General features: G+C 41.4%; 1 protein-coding gene across 4 annotated transcripts in view; it reads left to right on the top strand.

Moving 5' to 3' along the window:
- The first annotated feature begins 1,435 nt into the window (after nucleotides 1-1,435).
- The window catches only part of LOC126297897 (uncharacterized), a 302,392-nt gene continuing 281,379 nt past the window's right edge, over nucleotides 1,436-22,448 (top strand). For 3 of the 4 annotated variants that reach the window (XM_049989205.1, XM_049989207.1, XM_049989204.1), the window contains exons 1-3: nucleotides 1,454-1,615; nucleotides 6,514-6,646; nucleotides 20,981-21,153. In XM_049989205.1, the coding sequence (XP_049845162.1) occupies nucleotides 6,514-6,646; nucleotides 20,981-21,153 (306 nt within the window). In that variant the 5' untranslated portion in view covers nucleotides 1,454-1,615. Of the gene's footprint in view, nucleotides 1,616-6,513; nucleotides 6,647-20,980; nucleotides 21,154-22,448 lie in introns of all 4 variants that reach the window. The other variant, XM_049989208.1, reaches the window with a different exon arrangement.

Below are 22,448 nucleotides of genomic sequence, written 5' to 3'. Positions count from 1 at the left end.
CCATGCCATTTCCACCTGGCGCCTCAGTTGGACCAGCGTTCATGCTGGACGTGCAGACCGCGTGAGATGACGCTTCATCCAGTCCCAAACATGCTCAATGGGGGACAGATCCGGAGATCTTGCTGGCCAGGGTAGTTGACTTACACCTCCTAGAGCACGTTGGGTGGCACGGGATACATGCGGACGTGCATTGTCCTGTTGGAACAGCAAGTTCCCTTGCCGGTCTAGGAATGGTAGAACGATGGGTTCGATGACGGTTTGGATGTACCGTGCACTATTCGGTGTCCCCTCGACGATCACCAGAGGTGTACGGCCAGTGTAGGAGATCGCTCCCCACACCATGATGCCGGGTGTTGGCCCTGTATGCCTCGGTCGTATGCAGTCCTGATTGTAGCCCTCACCTGCACGGCGCCAAACACGCATACGACCATGATTGGCACCAAGGCAGAAGCGACTCTCATCGCTGAAGACGACACGTCTCCATTCGTCCCTCCATTCACGCCTGTCGCGACACCACTGGAGGCGGGCTGCACGATGTTGGGGCGTGAGCGGCAGACGGCCTAACGGTGTGCGGGACCGTAGCCCAGCTTCATGGAGACGGTTGCGAATGGTCCTCGCCGATACCCCAGGAGCAACAGTGTCCCTAATTTGCTGGGAAGTGGCGGTGCGGTCCCCTACGGCACTGCGTAGGATCCTACGGTCTTGGCGTGCATCCGTGCGTCGCTGCGGTCCGGTCCCAGGTCGACGGGCACGTGCACCTTCCGCCGACCACTGGCGACAACATCGATGTACTGTGGAGACCTCACGCCCCACGTGTTGAGCAATTCGGCGGTACGTCCACCCGGCCTCCCGCATGCCCACTATACGCCCTCGCTCAAAGTCCGTCAACTGCACATACGGTTCACGTCCACGCTGTCGCGGCATGCTACCAGTGTTAAAGACTACGATGGAGCTCCGTATGTCACGGCAAACTGGCTGACACTGACGGCGGCGGTGCACAAATGCTGCGCAGCTAGCGCCATTCGACGGCCAACACCGCGGTTCCTGGTGTGTCCGGTGTGCCGTGCGTGTGATCATTGCTTGTACAGCCCTCTCGCAGTGTCCGGAGCTAGTATGGTGGGTCTGACACACCGGTGTCAATGTGTTCTTTTTTCCATTTCCAGGTGTGTAGTTTAGTAACATGATGGTATTCACCTCTCAGGGTCCTTAGAAAACCCACAAAAACACAGATGAGATGTCTTCTTATTCTTATTACTGAAGTTTATAGACGCTCCCGTTTGCAAAAAGAATTGTACAGACCAAAATAAAAACCTACTATTCGCTTTTACGGTCGCGCCGAACTCAACAGATTTACTTACTGACCGCTTGGCGCGCTGTTGGCGCAGTAGGCAACGGAACTGATGCGAGGTGTCGCACCTGTTGTTCTGTATTAAAGATTTACTATGGTTACATCTCTGGTTTGTTATTGTATTGATTCGCAGACGACAGACGTTCTGGCTGTGTATTGATCTGTGTGTACAAACATTGTTTTGCGTACTGACAAGCAGTCTGTGTATTTACTGGTGGTGTTTATCTGTGCCTGCGTTGTTTTCCGTGATCGTTTTCTGTAATTACGGTAATGTTGTCAATGTAATTTTTATGTTTTAATTCCTTTTGTTCGTTTAAGATTTTGTTCGGGTAGGCACATATGAATGTAAATCTATATTTTTTTCTGGAAAATTTAGATGTTCCTTTGATATCTATGTTGAAGCTCCTGCCCGTCTGGTATATGGAGAACTTTTCACAGTCGTTATAATTGACTTTATATACAGAGGCGTATGTTTGGACTGGTGGTTTTGTTTTTCTATATCGGATTTTTGTTTTGACGTTGTGTGCGGTGCAAAACACAAACCGTTCAATAGTGTTCAGCTTGTCAGGCATGACGTCTATATATGTTTGTGGTTTGTAGGTGAATTTTTGCTTGTTGTTTATTTCTCTTGCCAGTTTAATGTCATCATGTATTATGTTGTGTGCCGGCTTTTGTATTTTTCATATATGTGGTCTATTATAGTGGGGTTAAAGTTTGCTTGTGTACCCTATGTATTTGAGAGTAGCTAGTTCTTTTTTTTTTTATTGCGAAATTTTATAATAGAAACTTTGTTTATATGTTCATGATGGTGTGGAATTATGCATTTTTGTGTATTCTGGGTAGGCAAGAGTGTGAATCTATGATATTGTCTGTTGTAGTACATTTCCTATAAATTTCGAACACATACTCGTTGTGTAGGCCTGCATTTTTTTATTAAGTCTGAGAATTTAATTGGTTTGTTATTTTCTAGTTGTAGGTTGAATTTCATGTTTGTGTGTAGATTTTTAGTATACCATGGATGTGTTGTATGTCTGTGTAGCAGTGTATCATCTACATAACAAAATTAGTATATGATTTTCTTAATAACCATGTTTGTGGGGCTGAATAATTTTTGTCCAGAGGTATCGAGTAAAGTGTTGGCGAAGTTACTGCTGTTCTATGCCCCATTGCGACTCCATCTTTCTGATTGTATAATTTGTTGTTAAATTCTAAATAGTTCTGGTTGATTACCAGTTTTGGTAGTTCTGTTATTTCTTGCATTCCTGATTGTAGTAGGTTGTTTTCTATGATATCATTTGCTTCATTTATTGGGATGTTGATATACTCATACTTATATACATATATACATATCCAGCAATCACAGGGCCCACAGACCACATGCTCCTTCCTCAAACTGCTTGCATTCTTTTCTATTTTGTGCACAGTTTCTCCAGATGTCTTCAGCACTGCCAGTTCACCAAACCATCATTTGTTTGGTCTGCCTGTGGGGTGTCTGGTGTTTGGTTTTCACTCAGATGCTTTCTTTGCCTGTCTTTCTTCTGCCATCTGGGATACATGGCCGGCCCACTGTATTCTTTTGCTCTTTTGCCTCTGTAGTATTGTTGGTTGTGGCATTGAGTGGTAGACTTCCTCATTCATGCCCCTTCGCCATTTCCCTTTATCTACAACTGGTTCCCATATTTTCATGATTGCTCTTCTTTCAAATATTAATAGTTTTTCCTTTATGCATGTTGTCATGTTCCAGGTTTCAGAACCGTACATGCCTACAGGGCCTATTGGTGTGTTATAGATTCTCATCTTAGTATTCGCTGGTACTAATTTTGAGTTGAGTGTCTCCCTGAATGATTACATGTGTTTCATTCCAACAGCTGTTCTCTCCTTGATATCCACTTCTATACTGTTTTTGCTGGTAAACTAAGATTGCATGTATTTGAACTGGTAAACTCCCTTGAACCTTCTTTCAAATTGCATTAGCTCCATTTTGTCTTGATCCATCTTTAGCCCAATCTTCTGTGCACTGTTGTCCCTTTTTTTGGTACATTTCTTACAATTCATGAATTGACTCACTTAGCAGTACTATATTATCTGTATATTTGAGGCAATTGAAATTACCACCCATCTGTACTCTAGCCTGGTCTTGTTGCCTGCAATTCCCTTACTACTTTTTTTTAAGATGACATTGAAGAGAACATATAAGAGAATATCCCCTTGTCTGAAACCTGTCTCTGTCTCGAACCTTTCCGACGTGACTCTAAGAAACGCAGTGCTGCCCTTGATCCAACCATACAAGATTGCACGGTTCTCAGTAGCTTCTCAGGGATTATGTAATCATGCAGTACATTATTAGGCTATTCCTATAGATACTGTTGTACACACGTTGAAAATCGACGAATAGGCTATGGATATATTTACCATTTTATCAAATGTTTTTCAGGCAGTTGTCGTAGGGTGGAAATGTGATATATTGTTGACTGTTTTGGTTGAATGCCAGCTTGGTATTTCTGTATGTTGTTCTTTATGAATGGTTGTAATTTTCCAAAGATAATGACAGACACTACCTTGTAGATTACATTAAGCATACCAACATCTCTATAGTTTCCACAGTCCATTTTATTTCCCTTCATGTATAATAGGCATATAATGACCCAATCACATTCTTCTGGCAGTGTCTCATTCTTTCATTTCAACGGGACCAGTTGATATATTTCTAAGTGCAAGCTCTGACCTCTCACTTTGATTAATTCTCCAATTATCTGCCCCCACCCCTGAGGCCGTGTTGTTTCTGACTGTTTTGATTGTGGTCTTCACAACTTCAGTCACTTCCCACTCTTCTTCATCTTTCCTTTCTTCTGTGGTGTCGGCAGATAGCATCTCATTTGGGTCTGGACAATTCAAGAGTTCTGAGAAGTATTAGTGCCATCTGTCTACAATTCTTTCCTTGACATTTATCAAGTTGCTGTTCTTATCTCTAATGGGACAGGTTGGACTCTGAAGTCCATGTTTGTGATTTTTTTATGTATTGGAAAAATTGTCTTGAATTCTTTTGTGGCTCTCTGCTGCCTGATGCACAGTCGGCCTCCTGATATTGATGACTCTGTGACAGCAGCTTTGGTCCATCAAGGTGTAATATATCTGATTGGCCTTTGTCTCTTGCATGGTAAATACTTATGCAAATATTTTATTATTTGGACTCCTATTATAATTTTATGTAGACAAAAGCCTTTGTCAATGGGCAAATACAGTCGTGGATTTATTCTGACATATGATGAATGTGATCTGGCTGCCATCTTAAGAGCCATGGCATGTGATGTTTCTGGTTTTTATGTAAATTTTATATATGGCATGAGTCACTAGGCTTCAGCTACTCTAAATTACCGCCATTTGATGTAACAAGACCCACTTCTTCTGAAGAAGATATTTTTATAAATTTCAAAGCCTAGGTGAAGGGCTAAATAAACCTTTGGTTTGAAACTGGTTGTCTGATTTTTTTCAACGTATTCAAATTTATACAGTTACAGAATTGCAGCCATGTTGAAGATTTTACTCTCAGATTCTTTGAGACAGCTAAGTTAATCATCCACTGATCATTCTTGTCATGCAATCCGCACCTTTCTATCATTCTTTTCCTGCTTTTGTGTTAAAATCTCCCAGATTATCTTGGTATTTCTAGTCTGTGTGTTCTCAGTTATGTTTTCCAGTTGGTCATCGAACTCTTCCTCATCTGTTTTATCTTCTGTCATGGTTTGAACAAAGATAAGTGTGAGTCTGACACTTGGTTTTGAAGTACTGTATAGGATATTCTTTTGGTAACAGCTTTAAATTATTGAACCAAATTTTCTACCTTGTCATTAATCACAAAACCAGTGCCGAATTCATGTTTATCTACACACCCTCCATAAAATAGTACATAGGCAGCTGACTCCAGGTGGAGTGTTGTTGATATGTAGGTGCATAGCACATGAGGATACAAATTCACTGTTTACGGGTATTTTTATATCTTTGATATTGTTGGAATTTTTTTATTATACAACATATTTGGTAAGTGTAGTATTTATTTAACATATTGTTCAATTGTCTGATGATAAGGTATGTTGGACTATCTACACAATTGACTGTAGGACATATAGAAATTTGAGGTTTGTGGGTCCTAGGTTATCCTTGTAATGGAGGGTGTTTTTGGGTTCATGGAGATGTATTTCTTTTTCTTAAAATCGGTGAGGATTGTGTTCCAGGTCTTTATTTCATTTTTCGTTTTTGGAAGCATGTTTGTTATTTGAGTTTTTGTTTATTTATGTGATATTGTCACATGCAAAAAATTCTGTACTTTATTTATGTAATCATTATTTTTCATTATGACAAGGCTGTTTGCTTTATCTACTTTAATTTCTATTGCTTGATGTGTGATTAATAAAACTCCATCAACTTATTAAAATAAAATAAGTTTTGACAGCTCCAGCCATAAAAATGTGCTGGGTTATAAGTAGTTCCAAACTGTAATGTACAAATTGTAACACAATGTATACCTAATGAAAACATAGAAAAGTTATGCACCAACAGCTTATATGTTTTCCAGATACCTTGAAAATGTCAATAGTCATAAGAACTGCTGAATAAAATACTATCACATCAGTGTTAGTGGTTAAAAGTCTTTGCAACAATGCTGCAGACCCATGAGAAATAAAAATATTGGTACTTGAGAAAAATAATTGTAGTAAGATGGACTTTCCACCATCTCTCCAGAGTTGTCATTGACTATCCACTCTGTTACTCTCTCAGTATGAGAGAAAACTAGAAGCAGAAGGGATGAACTACTGGCATTACATTCTGCAGCCTTTTTATTAAATAAATAACATTTTAATTATTAAATAATTTGGGCCACATGCCCTTGATTTTCATTTTATTTATTTATTTATTGTAAACGAAACCACTCAGATTAGAAAGGTATTGTAATCATTACATGTTTGATGTGAAATGAATCTTAGCACATAATGTCTACCCTCAATTTGACCTACCTACGTGAAATTCCCAGCTGCAGAATACTTTGTTCTAATTTTTTGCAACTGTTTGGTGCTGAACTATAGCATTCTGTTTTATTGGATGTTTTCACAAGAGAATGTGTATTTCTTTATAGCTAATAAAATATTTTTCACACGCTTTTATTCTAGATGCCGAAAGTAAAGAATAGAAAGTTATGTAACAAACAGGATACAACGCTGTTGACAACAGACAAAATGAAAAATGGGAAAAAGGAAATGGAAAGGCACAATGAAAATAAAAAAAATAAATTACATTCACTTGGTAAGTAAAATCCATATTTTTCTCACAAGCAGCTGTAGTGAGACTAATGAAAGTGGATATTAACTGCATTAGTTGTGCAACAAAAAGGGAAATTGTATTCATACTGCTTATTTCAACTAGTGCTGAAGTATGTTGTCCAATCACAATAATGTGCCTGAATAACCAGTTTTTGCAGCACAGATGTGCAATAAGAGTCGATGAGGTTCTGGAAAGTACCTACATGGATATGGAGTCAGACGACTCCAGTGCCTTAGCCAGCTGTACTAGATTTCTTTGTTGAGGATCTGATCTAGGTGGTCCCACAGAATTCTCAATTGTGTTTAAATTCTGGGAGTTTGATGGCAGCCTGGGAGTAAGTGAAACTAATCCTGGCTCCCTTTGAACCATGAACGTCCACTGGCAGCTGTGTGACACACTGTATTCACATGCTGGTAGATGCCCTGGTGCCAAGGAGAAAACAAACTGCATGTTGGGATGGATGTGGTCTCCAAGGATAGATGTATACTTTTGTTAATGCAATGGGCCTTCCAGGATGACGGAGATCACCCAGGGAATGCTGTAAAAACTTTCCCCGCAGCATAATGCTACCCGTTGTGTCCTCCGACGATAGTTGGAGGACGGTACACGCCAACAGCCATAGTGTAAAATGGAGTATAAAATGAGATTAATCTGGAAAGGCCACCTGCACCCATCCAGAGGATATACAGTAGCGGCATTGGCGTCTAGATTCAAGACTTTGTAGTGAATGAGCAGCATTCAGGGTGTGTGCATGAATCAGGCTCCTATTGTGGAGATCCATACACAGCATGAATGGACATTGAGGAGAGGCTGTTTGTAGTCCCGTGGTTCATCTGGGGGTCAGTTGCTCAGCAGTTGCATGTCTATTCACCTGTACACATCACTGCAGCAGTCATTCAGTCATTCACTCATGTTATCTTTGGCCCATGGTGCATCACAGTTGCCTCAGCACCAGTGTTGGATATGTCAGTTTGCAATGCAAGGTATACTGAACCCCAGTGGTACTTGAACAGTTCACAAACTTAACCATTTTGAAAATACTTCCAGCATTGGTCCAAAAGCCAGTGTTCATGCTCTTTTGGATGACAGATAATGTGCTCTGTTTCTGTATTATGACGGTGACTGCACTGTTTTTCCGTGTCCCCCGGACACACTTTGTGTGGCCTCAACTGCTATTGCTACCAACTGCTGTCAGTGAGTGGTTATTGCTTGTTGCCATCAAACATTGGTCGTGGTCACATTAATGTGATTGGACCGTGTATGATATTATTTAAATGGCACATCGACTATGTACATTAATGTCTTTCACATTCAGTCAGGAACACACAAACTGTGGGTCTCTCTGAGTGAGCTGCCACGCCTTCCTAACCTATACCTCTAACAGTTCCAAAAGCTATAATTAATGTTTTTAACATTTTTGCTCTTATTGACAGTACTGGAATTTCGCCTGCTTAAGGGTTAGCACTGTCCAACCATCCTGTCTGTCTGTTATTTTTGTTACTGTGGCATTCTTTTAATATGTATTGCCATAGTTAAGCTGCTACAGACAGATTTTTGTTTTGTTTTCTTCATTATTATATTGCATACAAGGTGAATTCGTTTCATTTATTCATTTCATTGTCTTAACACACATAGGCCTACTGAATTGTGATTACAAAATTTTGATGAAAGAATTGACAAAAACAGAAAGTCTGTTTATTTGAAAATAACTTACAGATATAGAAAAAAAACTTTCATCCAAGAGCAAAATGAGAAACTAAAAGTAGAAGTATGGAAAGGCAAATAGAAAGATAGTAGAAGAACCCTTCATGAACTGAACCATATGTTCCCCTACTTTGAAAAGTTGGTGCTGGACATGGAATCTTACACTGACGTCTTGATTCTTAACCTTTCTTAATATATGGCTAAATCAGTACAAGCACCCATTGCAGGCTGCCTCTCTAATGGCTTCCAGGAGAGACGAAACGTTTTAGTTTCAATATTTCTTATAATTATTGTCCAAACCTATAAATTTCGAATGCTGACATAAGATACCCATTAAGAGGCATAATATTGCATTAAAATTTTAACACTAGGAGGCAAGTATTGAAGTTATAAATGGTGTATATTGTCTTGAGGCAATGTAACAGCATGCAAATTACGAGATTGTATTCATCCAGTATTTGTGAATGAGAGCACTTAGCCAGTTCACATCCAACAAACTTTACACCAGAAACTTTTTCTCACTGTCATTCCCCACCCAGCCACATGCAGAGAAAAAGGATGAAAGGAGAAACAGGTGTATCTCTTAAATTTTCACAGTTTATGCAGTAAAATGTCTGTGTCAGAAGTGACATTTTAATTTTTCTTTAGTATGGAGTATTCGCAACAATTTTTACAGACAGTATATCCACTTATACCACTGAACGTACCAGCATATGGCATCTCAAACATTGACATGCATGAAAAACTATATTTTCTTAAAATGGAGTACAAACTGCCCAGACCAGTATTCACCCAGTTTTGATTTTAACTTTTTTTTTTATTAGTCTTTAGATAGATAATGTGAAACTAATAACCACGCAGGATTAGCCGAGTGGTCTAAGGCACTGCAGTCATGGACTGTGTGGCTGGTCCCAGCGGAGGTTCGAGTCCTCCCTCAGGCATGGATGTGTGTGTTTGTCCTTAGGATAATTTAGGATAAGTAGTGTGTAAGCTTAGGGACTGATGACCTTAGCAGTTAAGTCCCATAAGATTTCACACACATTTGAACATTCTTTGAAACAACTAATAAAATTACCACAGTTAGGATTTTGTATCTTCATCAAGAAAGCTTTTACATGATTGACATCAAATATTTGACACATCAACTCATTTGTAAAATAATCATACATTTGAAGCTGTTATACACATGGAGTTTGATTCTTTATAGAGTGGTATATTGTTGAAGTGCTCTGCATTTCTATTGCCATAACATTTCAAGAATTAAATCTTGACTTGTTTTACAGTCAGTTCAAATATACAAAGCAATAAATGCTTATAGTAATATTAAGCTTGACTTCACGGATTGTAGGGGTTTTAATGCTATGTAGTGTCTTCACGTTACCTTCTTTGTGTGCCCATTTGACATAGCAGTGGTGTCAGTGTCATTGCATGGCGCCACTCATCTGCTTTGATGACCATGGTGATCAGTGAATGTGACAATGGGATTTTTACTGTCCTGTTACTAGGACTTTCCGTGCACTCTCTTTTAGACCTTCCTCATGGCGTGAATGCATGGGGAGAATGGTCCATTTTACCTTTTAGGGATACATTCTGCATGTTGCCAGTCCAGTATTTTCCACATAAAACTGTCTAATATACTTAAAAATAAAGGGTCATAAAGTTTTTGTATGTTTTTATGCTGATTAGTGAATGGAATAATAAATTAGACACCTTTTGATTGTGAGATACCATTAAATGATGCATCCAGTATAGCTATTTTTACCATTATTATAATTGAATATTTATAAGCAGTTATACATTGGATAAGCATTACTTGAAACTAAACTAAACACTGAATAAGACTGCTGAGCATACATCATTATTATTGCAGTTGGTATAGTGTGAAATATATTGTCATTCTGAGTTAATGTGAATGTTGTGGAATAGATGAATAATTATAGTGTTGCATGCATAAATAATGACACTCCCAGGCACGAAGTTCTAAAACATCAAGCGCTCCACTTCAGACTGAAAAATTCATTCATGCTGGCTAGTACACAGTAATTGGCAAGATGAAGTTGTAACCTGATCATAGCAGGAATGAAATTGTTCGTGTGATGAAATACATTCACAATCCAATTCAAAGTATCATGTGTTGGTACCTATTGTATAATCCATTGTGCTAGATCAAATTTTGAAGCCTGCATCATTGAATTTGTGAATGTCGCTTATATTTTGGAGATAAGACTGATTGGGCCAGTTTCTTATATCGTGCCTGTCTCCATTCTTGGGAAGTATAGTAGATTCTTCAAGTGTATGTGTGTGTGGGGAGAGGGGGCGGGGGGAGTCCTTTGTCTTGATGTACAGGCATTCTGTAAATAACTTTGTAGGTTCATACTGTAGTATTTTTCCTCCAGCTTCAATCACCTCTATTGAAACACCCTCTCCTGATGACTTCCTCAAATGGCTTTGTACAACTCATATGGTGTAACATCCAGGAAATCTTTATTTTCATTATTATCTACCCGAATTTGATTTCACTGAATATAATCTTCTGTCTCATTTTCTTTATTATTAACAATATCAGGAAAAGGATATATTGCCACTCAAAGTAAAGATGATATCATGAGTTGCAAAGCATAACAAAAAGACACATTATAGTTCAGTTCTTGGCCAAAGCCTTCTTCAGCAGAGGACACACACACACACACACACACACACACACACACACACACACACAAAGCAAGCAAACACAATTCATGCAAATGTGAGGAGAGAGTGTGCTGTCTGGCAGGGCATGCAGAGCAGTGAAGGGGAAAGGACAGGAAAGTACATTCACAGTGGGTGGCAAGCAAAGAGGATGAGGTAATGTGAAAAAGAAGGAGGTGATAGGATGAGGGGGTGGAAACTGTTGGGTGGGGCATGTGGGACAGTAAGTTACTGTAGGCTGAGACCTGGTTTGCTACCATATTGTTTGACCCTTTAACAATCGTGTAGAACCACTTGTTAGCTTTAGTTTTCCCATTCTTGTCTTCCCAAAAATTGTTAACACATTCTATCATTCTATGCACTTTTAGTTTGACTTCCTTCTATTAGTTGGATGGATGTAAACTCATGAGTATTAGTCTTTGTCTGTATGCCATTTTTCTAGTTGCCAATGGTCAACAGCAACTTGTATGCCCTTTTGGGTGTCAACTAGCCATCATAGTTTTTTTTTTTTTTGCATCCCATTTTCTTTGTAAAAGATTTTCCACATCATTTTTTCAGTATTTTTTCTATTTTAAATTAGTCTTTCCCTCACTGTGATAGCTGCCTGATTCCATTTTTTTCTTTCTTTCATTGTACTTGCATCATGTTTTGCTGTTTACATTAGCAGGAATCTTAGGTAAATAAGTTGGTGAAGGAGGAAGCAACTTTCTGAAACTTCATACAGTCTAACAATTTTATTTAATTATTAGATGTCGTTGAAAGTACAGTTGAAGAACTAAATGCCTTTTCCTCCATTTGAGCTATCTTTATTTTCATACTGTAGCTATTCTGTCCACTCAGTAGGCTGTAAGGTATCTGATCATTCTTCCATTTCATAGTAAACTTACACAGACTGCAGTATCTGCTTTCAGTTGTCCTGGTGGTCTTATCTCCATCTCTATTTATTTCTCTGCACCTATTTCCAAGCTTCATGGTGGCTTCATTGCAGTCATTTGACCCTGCGATATGATAATCAGAAATCAAAACATTCATATTAAATGTATTCTGTGCCATCTGTATGATTTTTTAGGCTCATTGTTGTAAATTATCATTGTTACAGATGATGGCAGTAACCATTTGTTTAGTTGTTATTTAAGTCCTATCATGAAGCAGTGTCTTCGGGGTCTGAAACGAGTCGTGTTATTTACTCACAAGTAGAAGAATCCACTGTGGGCTACTTCTGTAAAGTGTACTAACAACAGATTGTGACTAGTGTTAGTGTACTCACATTAGTGTCCTCTACATTTCATGTAGAGGCCTATGCAAACCTCTTATCTGTAACCACATCTGTAACTCTTTGATGGACATCAATGGATATTACTGTTTCATGTAGCATTTCAGTGCATTCAGAACAATTTTCATATACTGAAGTCCGAATTGGCGGCTATGAAGCTTCGTTGGATATGGATAGATGTGCTTCAGTTTCAGCAAAATCAAATATAAATTGACTAATTTCTGCATGAAAGAGTGGAATAAAACATTTTTGTTCCTTGTTGATGTTAAACGACTGTTGCTGAGAAAAAAATTCATACACAGTTTTTGTAACATTGTACATATGTATACCATAATTTAAGGCTATCCGCAGATGGGCCCATCAGTATCCATCCACACAAGCTTTTATATGCAACGTCATTGGTCCCATAATCCAAGGTGGCAGAGACTAAGGGAGCAACAACACTGACAGCACAGTCTAGTCAATGAGAAAGTAAAACAAGCAAACACAGAAGCAGAAGGAACATCAGTGTGGCAGGAAGAGTACAGAACAGGAAGGCAGAGGGGCGAGAACAGGGGGCACCCCAGGAGGCGTGACGCGGCTCCAACTCCACCGTTGACCCATCTTTATCCCCACACCATACAATGGTCATGACACAAGGTGGACACCACCAGCGAAAGAAGACACAAGAAAAAAGAAAACAAAACGGGACAAAAGACCAGACCAAACATAGGGAAAAAGAAAAGGGGAAAGCTGGCCAGCATGGAGGAATGACTGAAGGCCACCCAAGTCAATGTCGATGCCGACCTAGAAACTTCAATTCTGGATGGAAATTCAGGTACGTAAATATGGTAAGACAAATTCATCGATCAACCTGGTATGGCCAATATGAAAACAAGAAAGGATGGAAGGTCACTGCAGGCAGTAGTACTCTTAGTCACCCAAAGTTTATTAGATGGCGTGGGCCCCACTCAAGAGTTTGCCCATGACAGAATGAAAAGAAATTTGATGTAAAGCCAGCAATCTGCCTCCGAGGATACCCACATAGCTAAAAACCCAAAGAAAATCAACTGAGCAAGCAGCATGGTCAAGATTGACTAGAAGGTCGTAAATGGCACAGACCAAAGGGGTGGCAGGGAAAACAAAGGCCCATAGCCTGATGGCCATTCACTGAGTCAAACACAAAAAAACTCAGCTGAGGTAGGACAGTTTAGTGAAGCAGATGTCCAGGGAACAGCCATCAGTTCCACAGTAAATACCCCACACATGGCAGGCAAGATAAGTTCTGTGCCAAAAGAAGATGTAAAGGTACATCCCATATGACCAGCAGATGTAGAGCCATTGTTGTAAAAGACAACAGCATGCCAAAACTCCCAGAAGAGTGGGCGGAACAAACAATAGAATACCATTTGAGTGATGGAGGAATTCGGACTCCAAAAGAGATCTATCCGAATCTAGTGCCAAGAAACTAACAGAGGGGGAGAGTGTTCAGGAGAGATTGTGAGGATCATGACAAAGGGGGAAGATGGAAATTGCAGCAAAAAGAAGTGAGGCAGAGCCCAACCAGTAAACCCACCTGAGGGCAGGCAGTGAGCAGGTCATGTACCAAAGCCACAAAAAGAATACAATGGGAGAATTGAGCAGGAAAAGAGCCAGCGTCAACTGGAAACCTACTGACAGGGCTATTGCAAAAGGCATGGAGGGCCAAACAGATACCACAATGGTGGATCGGTCTAAGAGGACTACTGTGGAAGGGGCAACTGAGCCATGAACTTGACAACCAACATCCATATGGGACAGAACTAAGGCCTGATAAAGGCAGAGAAATGTCAAACGATCTGCACCCCAAGAGATGTGGGCCAGGAAGTGAAGGACACAGAGTTTGCAGAAACAGCCATTCTTGAAAAGGTGGATATGGGGCAACCAAGTAAGTTGATTGTCAAAAAGAAGATGCAAGATACAGAAGTGGTGAACCACAGCCAGCTGTCACGTTAGTGCTCCAGATCAGGATTGATGGTAGTACAGCAAGAGAAATGCACCACTTGCAATTTAAGGGGACATTACTGAAATCTTGTGAGAGAGTCCACGGATGGCAGACTGGAGCTGTCACTCCACAGCTGAATGGGAACTAGCCTAGGTACAAAAATTATCCACAGACAGAATTATGGCAAACCAAAGTTCACTTACTATGGAATCTTTTGGAATGTCATTCTCCGGGATTAGTGGAGAGCTGATAACAGTGCCAACCCAAACTGGTAACAACTGGTGGGACAGGAACTGCCAAATAAAGATTGGGATAGGGCCCTGCAGGCCCACTCATGGAGTGTAACTAAGATGTGATTGCACCAAGCAATGTCATACGCCTTATGGAGATTGAAGAAAACTGCAACAAGATGGTGGAGCGGAGAAAAATCTCTGTGCCGAACTGTGATTTTCAATTGAAGCAGATGATCGATCTGAAACCATCCATCCTGACAGCCATACTGGTCAGGAGACAAATGGTCTTGCTTGCTCTGTTTAATTAAGTAATGGGCACAGCGCAAATATGTTTAAAGGTTATAAGTCCAGCAGAGGACAGGTGCTACTTTAGGCATTGCATGGCTCAGTGGCAATCATGGATAGTGATGGTTGTGCTCCACCACCGGAATCAGCCAGCGGAAAAAGGGGCCAATCGAAAGGGGGACGGCAACGCCAGTGGTGCAAATATTCATATTGGATGCGTCACTGATGACTTCATCAATACAAATTGAAAAAGAGAGGGTAAAAAGGACCTGGAGGTATAAAGAGGCCAATCAGCTTGATGGAAAGCCCAGTGGGATAAGCTTGCCATTGGGAGGTGGAAAGGGCATGACAGAATCAATAGGAAGAGGTCATTACCACAGAGGTCATCGTGTGGCAATAAGTGTAGTGAAAGGAGAAGGGGTGGGGAAGTGAGCAAAAGATTAATGGCTGAGAAAGTGCCATAAGCAGCATTAATGATACACAGATTGGGGTCCACAAAAACTGTTCTATGAGGAGACCCTGGCTGATGAAAAGGCAGATCCCCAGTTATTTGTAATATTTTTAGGTTACTTCATATATTTATTTGAGGAGAAAAATGGGTGCAGTGAAAACTCCACTGTTCCCTAATTTGGATGCCGATTTTCTATTATTTCATACTAGAAATTTATATCACTTTACTGTTATCAGAGACCAGTATACCTGAAAACTTAAAAGCCTGTTTAATATGAACATTAGTGTTCACCAAAATTTATACTCAACAGTCCAAATATTCTTATAAATTGTAGGAGTGGTGACTAATGAAGATTTATTGTACTTTGGAATTCAAAATCATTCTCCTGTTCTGCTGTCAACTGGCAACCTGTTATAGATTCTTGCACCACATAATAAAACTCCAGTGTAATCTTAAAAAGTGACCACCTTTCCAATCTGTTTAAATGAGTTACCACCATTTCCTTTGCAGCCAACCTAAGCAAGACCCACATTATCTAGTTTTGCTGTAGTTGTAAAGACCCAGTACAATGTACAATGACCTTCAGTAACAAGCAGATTCTATAGAGAATAGATAGTTCCTTCGCTTTGACTGAAAACTGAACTGAAAACCTCACATACTTCAGTGTAAAGAGATGCTTTTGCTTTAAGAATACTTTCTTGCATTAGTTATGAAAGGTCACAAGGGGAGCACACTCAGCTATGTACACTGATCAGCCAGAACATTATGACCACTGACGTTCTATCATGTAAACCTACCCAGGCAATAGCAGCATCAGCTGGTGAGGAATAACTGCTAGTCCGACACACAGCGCATGTAATATCAGTGAGTGTGCTGTCTGTTTGTAGAATGGGGAAGATGCACAATGTGTCTGGGTTTGACTGAGGGAAGATTGTGATGGCCTGGAGGCTCAGCATGAACATTGTGTAAACTGCATGACTTGTCAGGTGTCTTCAATACATGGCGAAACCAAGGTGAAACCACATCCAGACGTAGTGGGGTTGGGCAGCCACCCCTCATTACAGATGTCAGATACCATGGGTTGGGCAGACTGATAAAGCAGGACAGGCAGCGAACTGTGACACAATAGACATCAGACTTAAATGCTGGTCAGAGTACAAGTGTGTCCGAACATACACTCCATTGGGCCTCCACAGCCAGTGAGCCATGCCATACATGTGCCAATGTTAACACCACAACATTGGCAACTATGACTGAAAAGGATGCATGACTATTGGCACTGGACACTGGCGCAGCGGAAGAGCATTGCATGGTCTGACGAATCCTGATACCTTCTTCTTCATGCTGATGGAAGGGCATGAATCCATTGTCTTCCAGGGGAACAGCTCCTTTGACACCTGTATCATGAGACACTGACAAGCTGGTGACAGCTCTGTTATGCTCTGGGGAACATTCACGTGGACATCCATGGGCCCAGTGAAGCTCGTGCAAAGCACCATGACAGCCAAGAAGTATTATGCACTGCTTACGGACCACATACACCCCTTTGTAATGATCATGTTTCCCACAGCAATGGCATTTTTCAACAAGATAATGTGCCATGTCACAAGGCCTAGAGTGTGATGGTGTGGTTCAAGAAACACAGTGGTGAGTTTCAGTTGATGTTCTGGCTCCCCAACTTGTCAGATCTGAACCCACCAAACACACCTGGGATTTGATTGAACTTGGCATCAGTGGTCATCGCTCTCCTCTCAGGAATTTACAGGAATTAGATGACTTGTTTGTGCAGATGTGGTACCAGCTCCCTTTCGCAACCTACCAAAGTCTCATTGCTTCCGTGCCATGACACATCACTGCTGTTATCTGTGCCAAAGGTGGACATACCGGCTATTAGGTAGGTGATCATAATGCTGTAGCTGATCAGTATATCATGTAACTTTTATTTTTTGAGTGAGTCATTACTCTTTTCATTAAAAACACTGCCCAGAAATGAGTGATTACAATAATGTGTAGAGTAAGTTGGAAACACATATCACTACCTCTCAATATGTCCTTTCTTTCACATGCTTCATTTTATAGAATTTACTGTCTGACAACAATTTAAAGGCCTACATACACAACACCAAACACAAGAACGGTATCCACCATGAATTAAAACAAATGTAATTAAAGCAAATAAGTATTAAGCTCATGCCAAAATTTCCCCCAGGTGGCAAGTTCGTGTGTGGCACATGTGGTTCCTCGAGCTATTGCAGCCCTATCTTCCTTCCCAGGCTGCATTCTCTTCCCCATGCCCCTCTCTCCCTTTCCTCACTTCTTTCCCTCTCTCAGTGTCCTTGCTTACATTGGCACTGCTGCCCCTTGCAGCATTTTTGGTCTTACAGTCCCTTACAGCATTTCGTCTTCATAGTGAGCCAACTGGGCAAGCATGCCTAATGTAGTGTTTTTGATGTGTAGACTTACCACGTTATCCGTCTTTGCCTCAACACTGTTGTCACTTAACACTATGTGGCCAGCACGTTAGCTAGTTTGTGTGGTGACATTGTTGTGTATCCTGTTGGTTGAGCCACCTGGCAACAGAGAGCTCACGTTTCTGATATCTGAGCTGTTACCTCCCCGCATATTCTTAGGAGTCGTTGCTCATCATTTTTGAGCAGGGGAACTCCTGGCAGTGTCCACTGTGCCAGACGGCCCTTGCTGTGGCTAGGTGTCACCCACGGGGAGAGCTTCTGATTGGAGTGGGTGGTATAAGGGTGTGCTTTGTGTATGAAGCAGAATGGATCCTTTAATGCTGTTTCTTATGACCCTACTGCCTTTTCTTCCCTGACTACCCCTCTGGGAGGAGTGCCAGGCTCACCAGCTTGGTGTGAAACCCTTTCCCAACTACATGGTCTGCACTAGGCCTGACAGGGATACTTTCATTGACTCCAAGCTGTTATTTTTCATGGAAACTATCAGTGACAAATTTGGCGAAGTGGACGCTCTGAGTAAGAGCACTCTGGAGCCGCACAACCGCTACGGTCGCAGGTTCAAATCCTGCCTCGGACATGGATGTGTGTGATGTCCTTAGGTCAGTAAGGTTTAAGTAGTTCTAAGTTCTAGGGAAATGACGACCTCAGATGTTAGGTCCCATAGTGCTCAGAGTGATTTGAACCATTTGCCTGTGACCATCTTGATGGCATTTTGGTATCCATTACTCATCACCATTCTTTGAATATGGTTCAGGGTGTCATATGTAATAGGGTCCTCATCCTTCAAACTGATGAATCTCATGGCCAGTCTGGAATGGCAGGTTATTCATTTTGCTCAGAATGTTCCGAAAAGCCATAAGGACAATGCCATTGATGCCAGTGCCTTTATTGTGCCATCTGAGGGGGATACCTTCTTGGAGAAGGTCGAGGTTGTGATTTATAGGTGTGATGTGAAGCCGTATGTTCCTCCCTCGCAACCAGAGCTTGACCTCTTGTTTATGGATGTCACCCCGTACTTGTTGATGATGGATGGTGACCTGGCAATGTGACCAACTTAGGCCAACTCAGTTGACACTTTGATCCCAATTTCACACTTATTCCATGGAATTATGATGGATACTACTGTCACCCTCCAGAGTTTCAGTCCGTTATTTCCTTTTATTCCACAGTGTGTGTTATTCTTCAGGAACGACTCTTCGTGGGTTTTTGTGTGTGTGTGTGTGTGTGTGTGTTTGCTTGTTGATCTGTATGGATGTTTTTAGTACATGGATCTGACAGGCCACCTACATCTGCTGCCCCGACTGCCCTCCATCAGCAACTCACACCTCCTTTCCTCCTTGGTGGGGATTTTAATGCCAGTCAGCCCTTGTGGACTTTTATATGCAATGAACTTAATTTAGAGGAAGCGATGAGTTGCAGAAAGGCACAATTAAAATTAATGCTAGAAACATTCAGCTTTGGGTCTAAGGCCTTCAACAGAAGTAGAAAACACACACATGAGCACTGTTGTCTCAGGGCGTATTTTTACATGATTTTACATTTTAATGAGTTTTTTATTCTCTGCTGTCAATCCTTGCTCCTTCCATCAGTGCAAATAGTTAAGTTTTCCTATCCCTAGCTAGAACACAGTCCAACATACCTTTCCTGCATTGTTGCCTACTTCATGGAATCGCCCCCAAATGGCCTGATGATCAAATTACCAATACCTGGCTACAACCCATCTTCCAAAACGACCTTTATTTCTTCAGATTTTGTCAGCCCGTAGTCCTCAGCAATGTAGTCCTGCAGAACAGTATAAATCAGACACATACCACCTTGCACTACCCATTACCCATCCATAAAATTCTGCTCTACAATCCCGAATTCCCACATTCGTGCTCCCATATTAAAACCCTTGCCCTCCAGGAATTAGAGCAGCAGTCATGACACCACCACAAAAGTGTCCAATTTCTTCATTTCAAACTCCCGCCTTGGACTACCACTATCCACCACCTCTACAAGATCCTCCATTAAACCTCCCCCACATCCTCTCTTAACCCCCAAACCCTGCTTGCAGGTTAACCCCCAAACCCTGATTGCAGGTGTATTATTTTACCAGACCCTCAGAAACTCCCTTCGCACCCTACCAAACCCAGAGCCTAAACAGACCTGCAACACAGGCAGGCACCTGTCCTCCAAAAGCCTCAGGCCCACTGTGGTTTCAGCCCTTTCCAAAGGCCTTACCGTTTTACCCATTCCCAAATTCATTCATGCTGAGCTTGTAGAAGTCCTTCTTCTGGTGCCCACAGTGCCACTTACCCCATAAATCAGTCTCAATCCAAAACCAATATTGAATCCTTCTTGACTCCATTTAGTCTTCCATCTAACAGTGATCCCACCCCCATTGCCCCCAACTTGCCAATATTACCCATGTTAACTATCCAGAATTTCTAACCTTGAACTTCATCTCACCATCATTCCCCAAATCCCTCAACATGAAAACCAATCTCACATCCACAGAAAGAACCACGATCCAACATCTAAATACTGATCCAGACCTTATAATCCTCCCTAATAACAAAGGCACCATCACTGTGGTTTTGAACCATAGGGGTTATCTGGTGGAGGGACCCTGCCAGCTATCGCTGCTTCACAGCTTGTATGATCTGGATTCTTCCCAACAGCACCAGCTTTTCTGAATTGCACAGAAGGGAAATCTCCCTGCAACATACCCTTAATTCCTGTAACCTCCCTGGCCTCAACATATGTTAGTGCCTGTCCCCCACTTGTCTATCCCTTTCCATGCACTCACTCCAGTACTACACACTTTACATCCCTCCCCACAGCCAGCACAGCCTTCTAACACTGACATTGTTAATCTATCAACTCTGTCCTGTTCCCCACCGTGCCCTTGGACAGTCCCATCACAGACAGCATTAGCATGTTCCCCACCTCTTTCCTGCTATCCATGCCCCATGCCTCTTCTGTACCTTCACCACCCATGCCAGCCTACATTGCTACTCACCTCTGATGCAGTCACAGTCATGCCTTAACACCTGGAGATTACTTTGTGTGTGTGTGTGTGTGTGTGTGTGTGTGTGTGTGTGTGTGTGTATCTGAAATCTGGGTATTTCTAGTGCTCTTTTCCATTGTGCCTATCTGTGACCCAAGACCACCTCTGTGTCATAAATAGCAGTCTGTCCTTTACACATTGTTGTTATTCCCTCCTGGAGTTTCATTATTTAGTAACTTAATTTGTTTCTTTTCAGAGGAGCCTAATAATAAAAGAGGATCAGAGATTCAGAGACCAGAGGGACTATGCAGCATACAAGAAATGACTGTGGAACTGAAAGAGAGAACAAAAGAAGATGAGTTGATGCGTTCGTCACGGAAGGAAACCTCATCCACAAAAATTAAAAGAACATCAAAACTTAAAAAAGAGGTTTGTTTGACAGGTATTTTAATAAATTTGTGTGTGGCATGCAGCTGATCAAATGTGTGAGTATTGTTTGTTGAGGCAGATTCAGATGTGAGAAAATGGTTTAATCCATTATGATAGGATTCACAATCCTTACACAGTTTTGTGTGTTGCAGTGGAAATTCTAATGTATTGTAGTGCACAAACCATGTTCGGTCGTAAAAGTGCGAAGTTAGAAAGAGGATTGCAGCAGTGTCAGTCACAGGCAAGCATGGGTGTTGTTCTTCATGAAATAAAATGTAGTCATTGCAGTGTCGTGAGGGGCCTGTCTTGGCACTGTGTTAAATAGTTATTGCTGCAGTACTCAAGTAGCAAGGTATCACAAGCCTTTATACACTGGTGGCTTAAAGTATGTGCCAAAAGGTGTAGCACAGGCCAAACATGTGCAGCACAGAAAAGTATGTATACACAAACCATTTGTACTAACTTCTGTCAGTACCACAGTTCTCACACCATGGGGCTGTATAGCATGACCACTGTAAAGGATGCTGATTGAGGACCACAATTTGCATATATGCTGGATGAGCCCTCCCTGGAGCTGTTCAGTCCTGGAGCCAATACATTTGCAGAGTAGCAGCTGCGACCACCAGCAGGTGGGCAGTGGGCCACTGCCCACTACATATACGTCAGCCACGTTCAGACACTGTGGGGAGATGAGGCAAGGAACACACCGCTGCCACTCAAGGGACCTTGCAGGGGCTACTGAGCATGAACTATTACCAATGGCAGAGGGGATTTTGTCATGATGCCATACTCCATCAGCAATCCTGGGCTTCAATAAGACCAAAGGTGGCAGAATTCCTCATCCAAGTCTCCGCCGACCTGTACTAGGGTGCAGCAAGATGCAGTGATAAATAGAATTAAGGATTTGTAGACAATTTCTCTGGCACTACCTGGTGTCCATTCCACCATATCCAGCTGCCATCACCTGTATATGTGGTGTCAGAGCAGTGCGTTGTCTTTTCAGCATGGCGTCCAAACCTACAGCCTATGTTGTGAGTGAAGAGATCTGATTGTGTATTGTGGAGAGTGTATTTGTCATGGAGAGAGCTTGACTACCATGCTATGTTGGGAGTTAGTTTGGTTAGAAGTGAGGTATTTGTGGATGTACTAGGCTTTAGAGGTAATGGTAAACAGGATTTGTTAGTACCTGTTAGATGTAAGCAGTGCAATTTCATGCTGTATTATTCAGCACCATGTACAGCCATGTACATGGCTAGATAAAGACAGAAATTAAAATGGTTAATGATTAAATGTAA

Source organism: Schistocerca gregaria, chromosome X, assembly GCF_023897955.1.
Source record: "Schistocerca gregaria isolate iqSchGreg1 chromosome X, iqSchGreg1.2, whole genome shotgun sequence".
Classification (NCBI taxonomy): domain Eukaryota; kingdom Metazoa; phylum Arthropoda; class Insecta; order Orthoptera; family Acrididae; genus Schistocerca; species Schistocerca gregaria.
The sequence above is the reverse complement of the archived record's forward strand: the minus strand, read 5'-3'. Positions and strand labels throughout refer to the sequence as shown.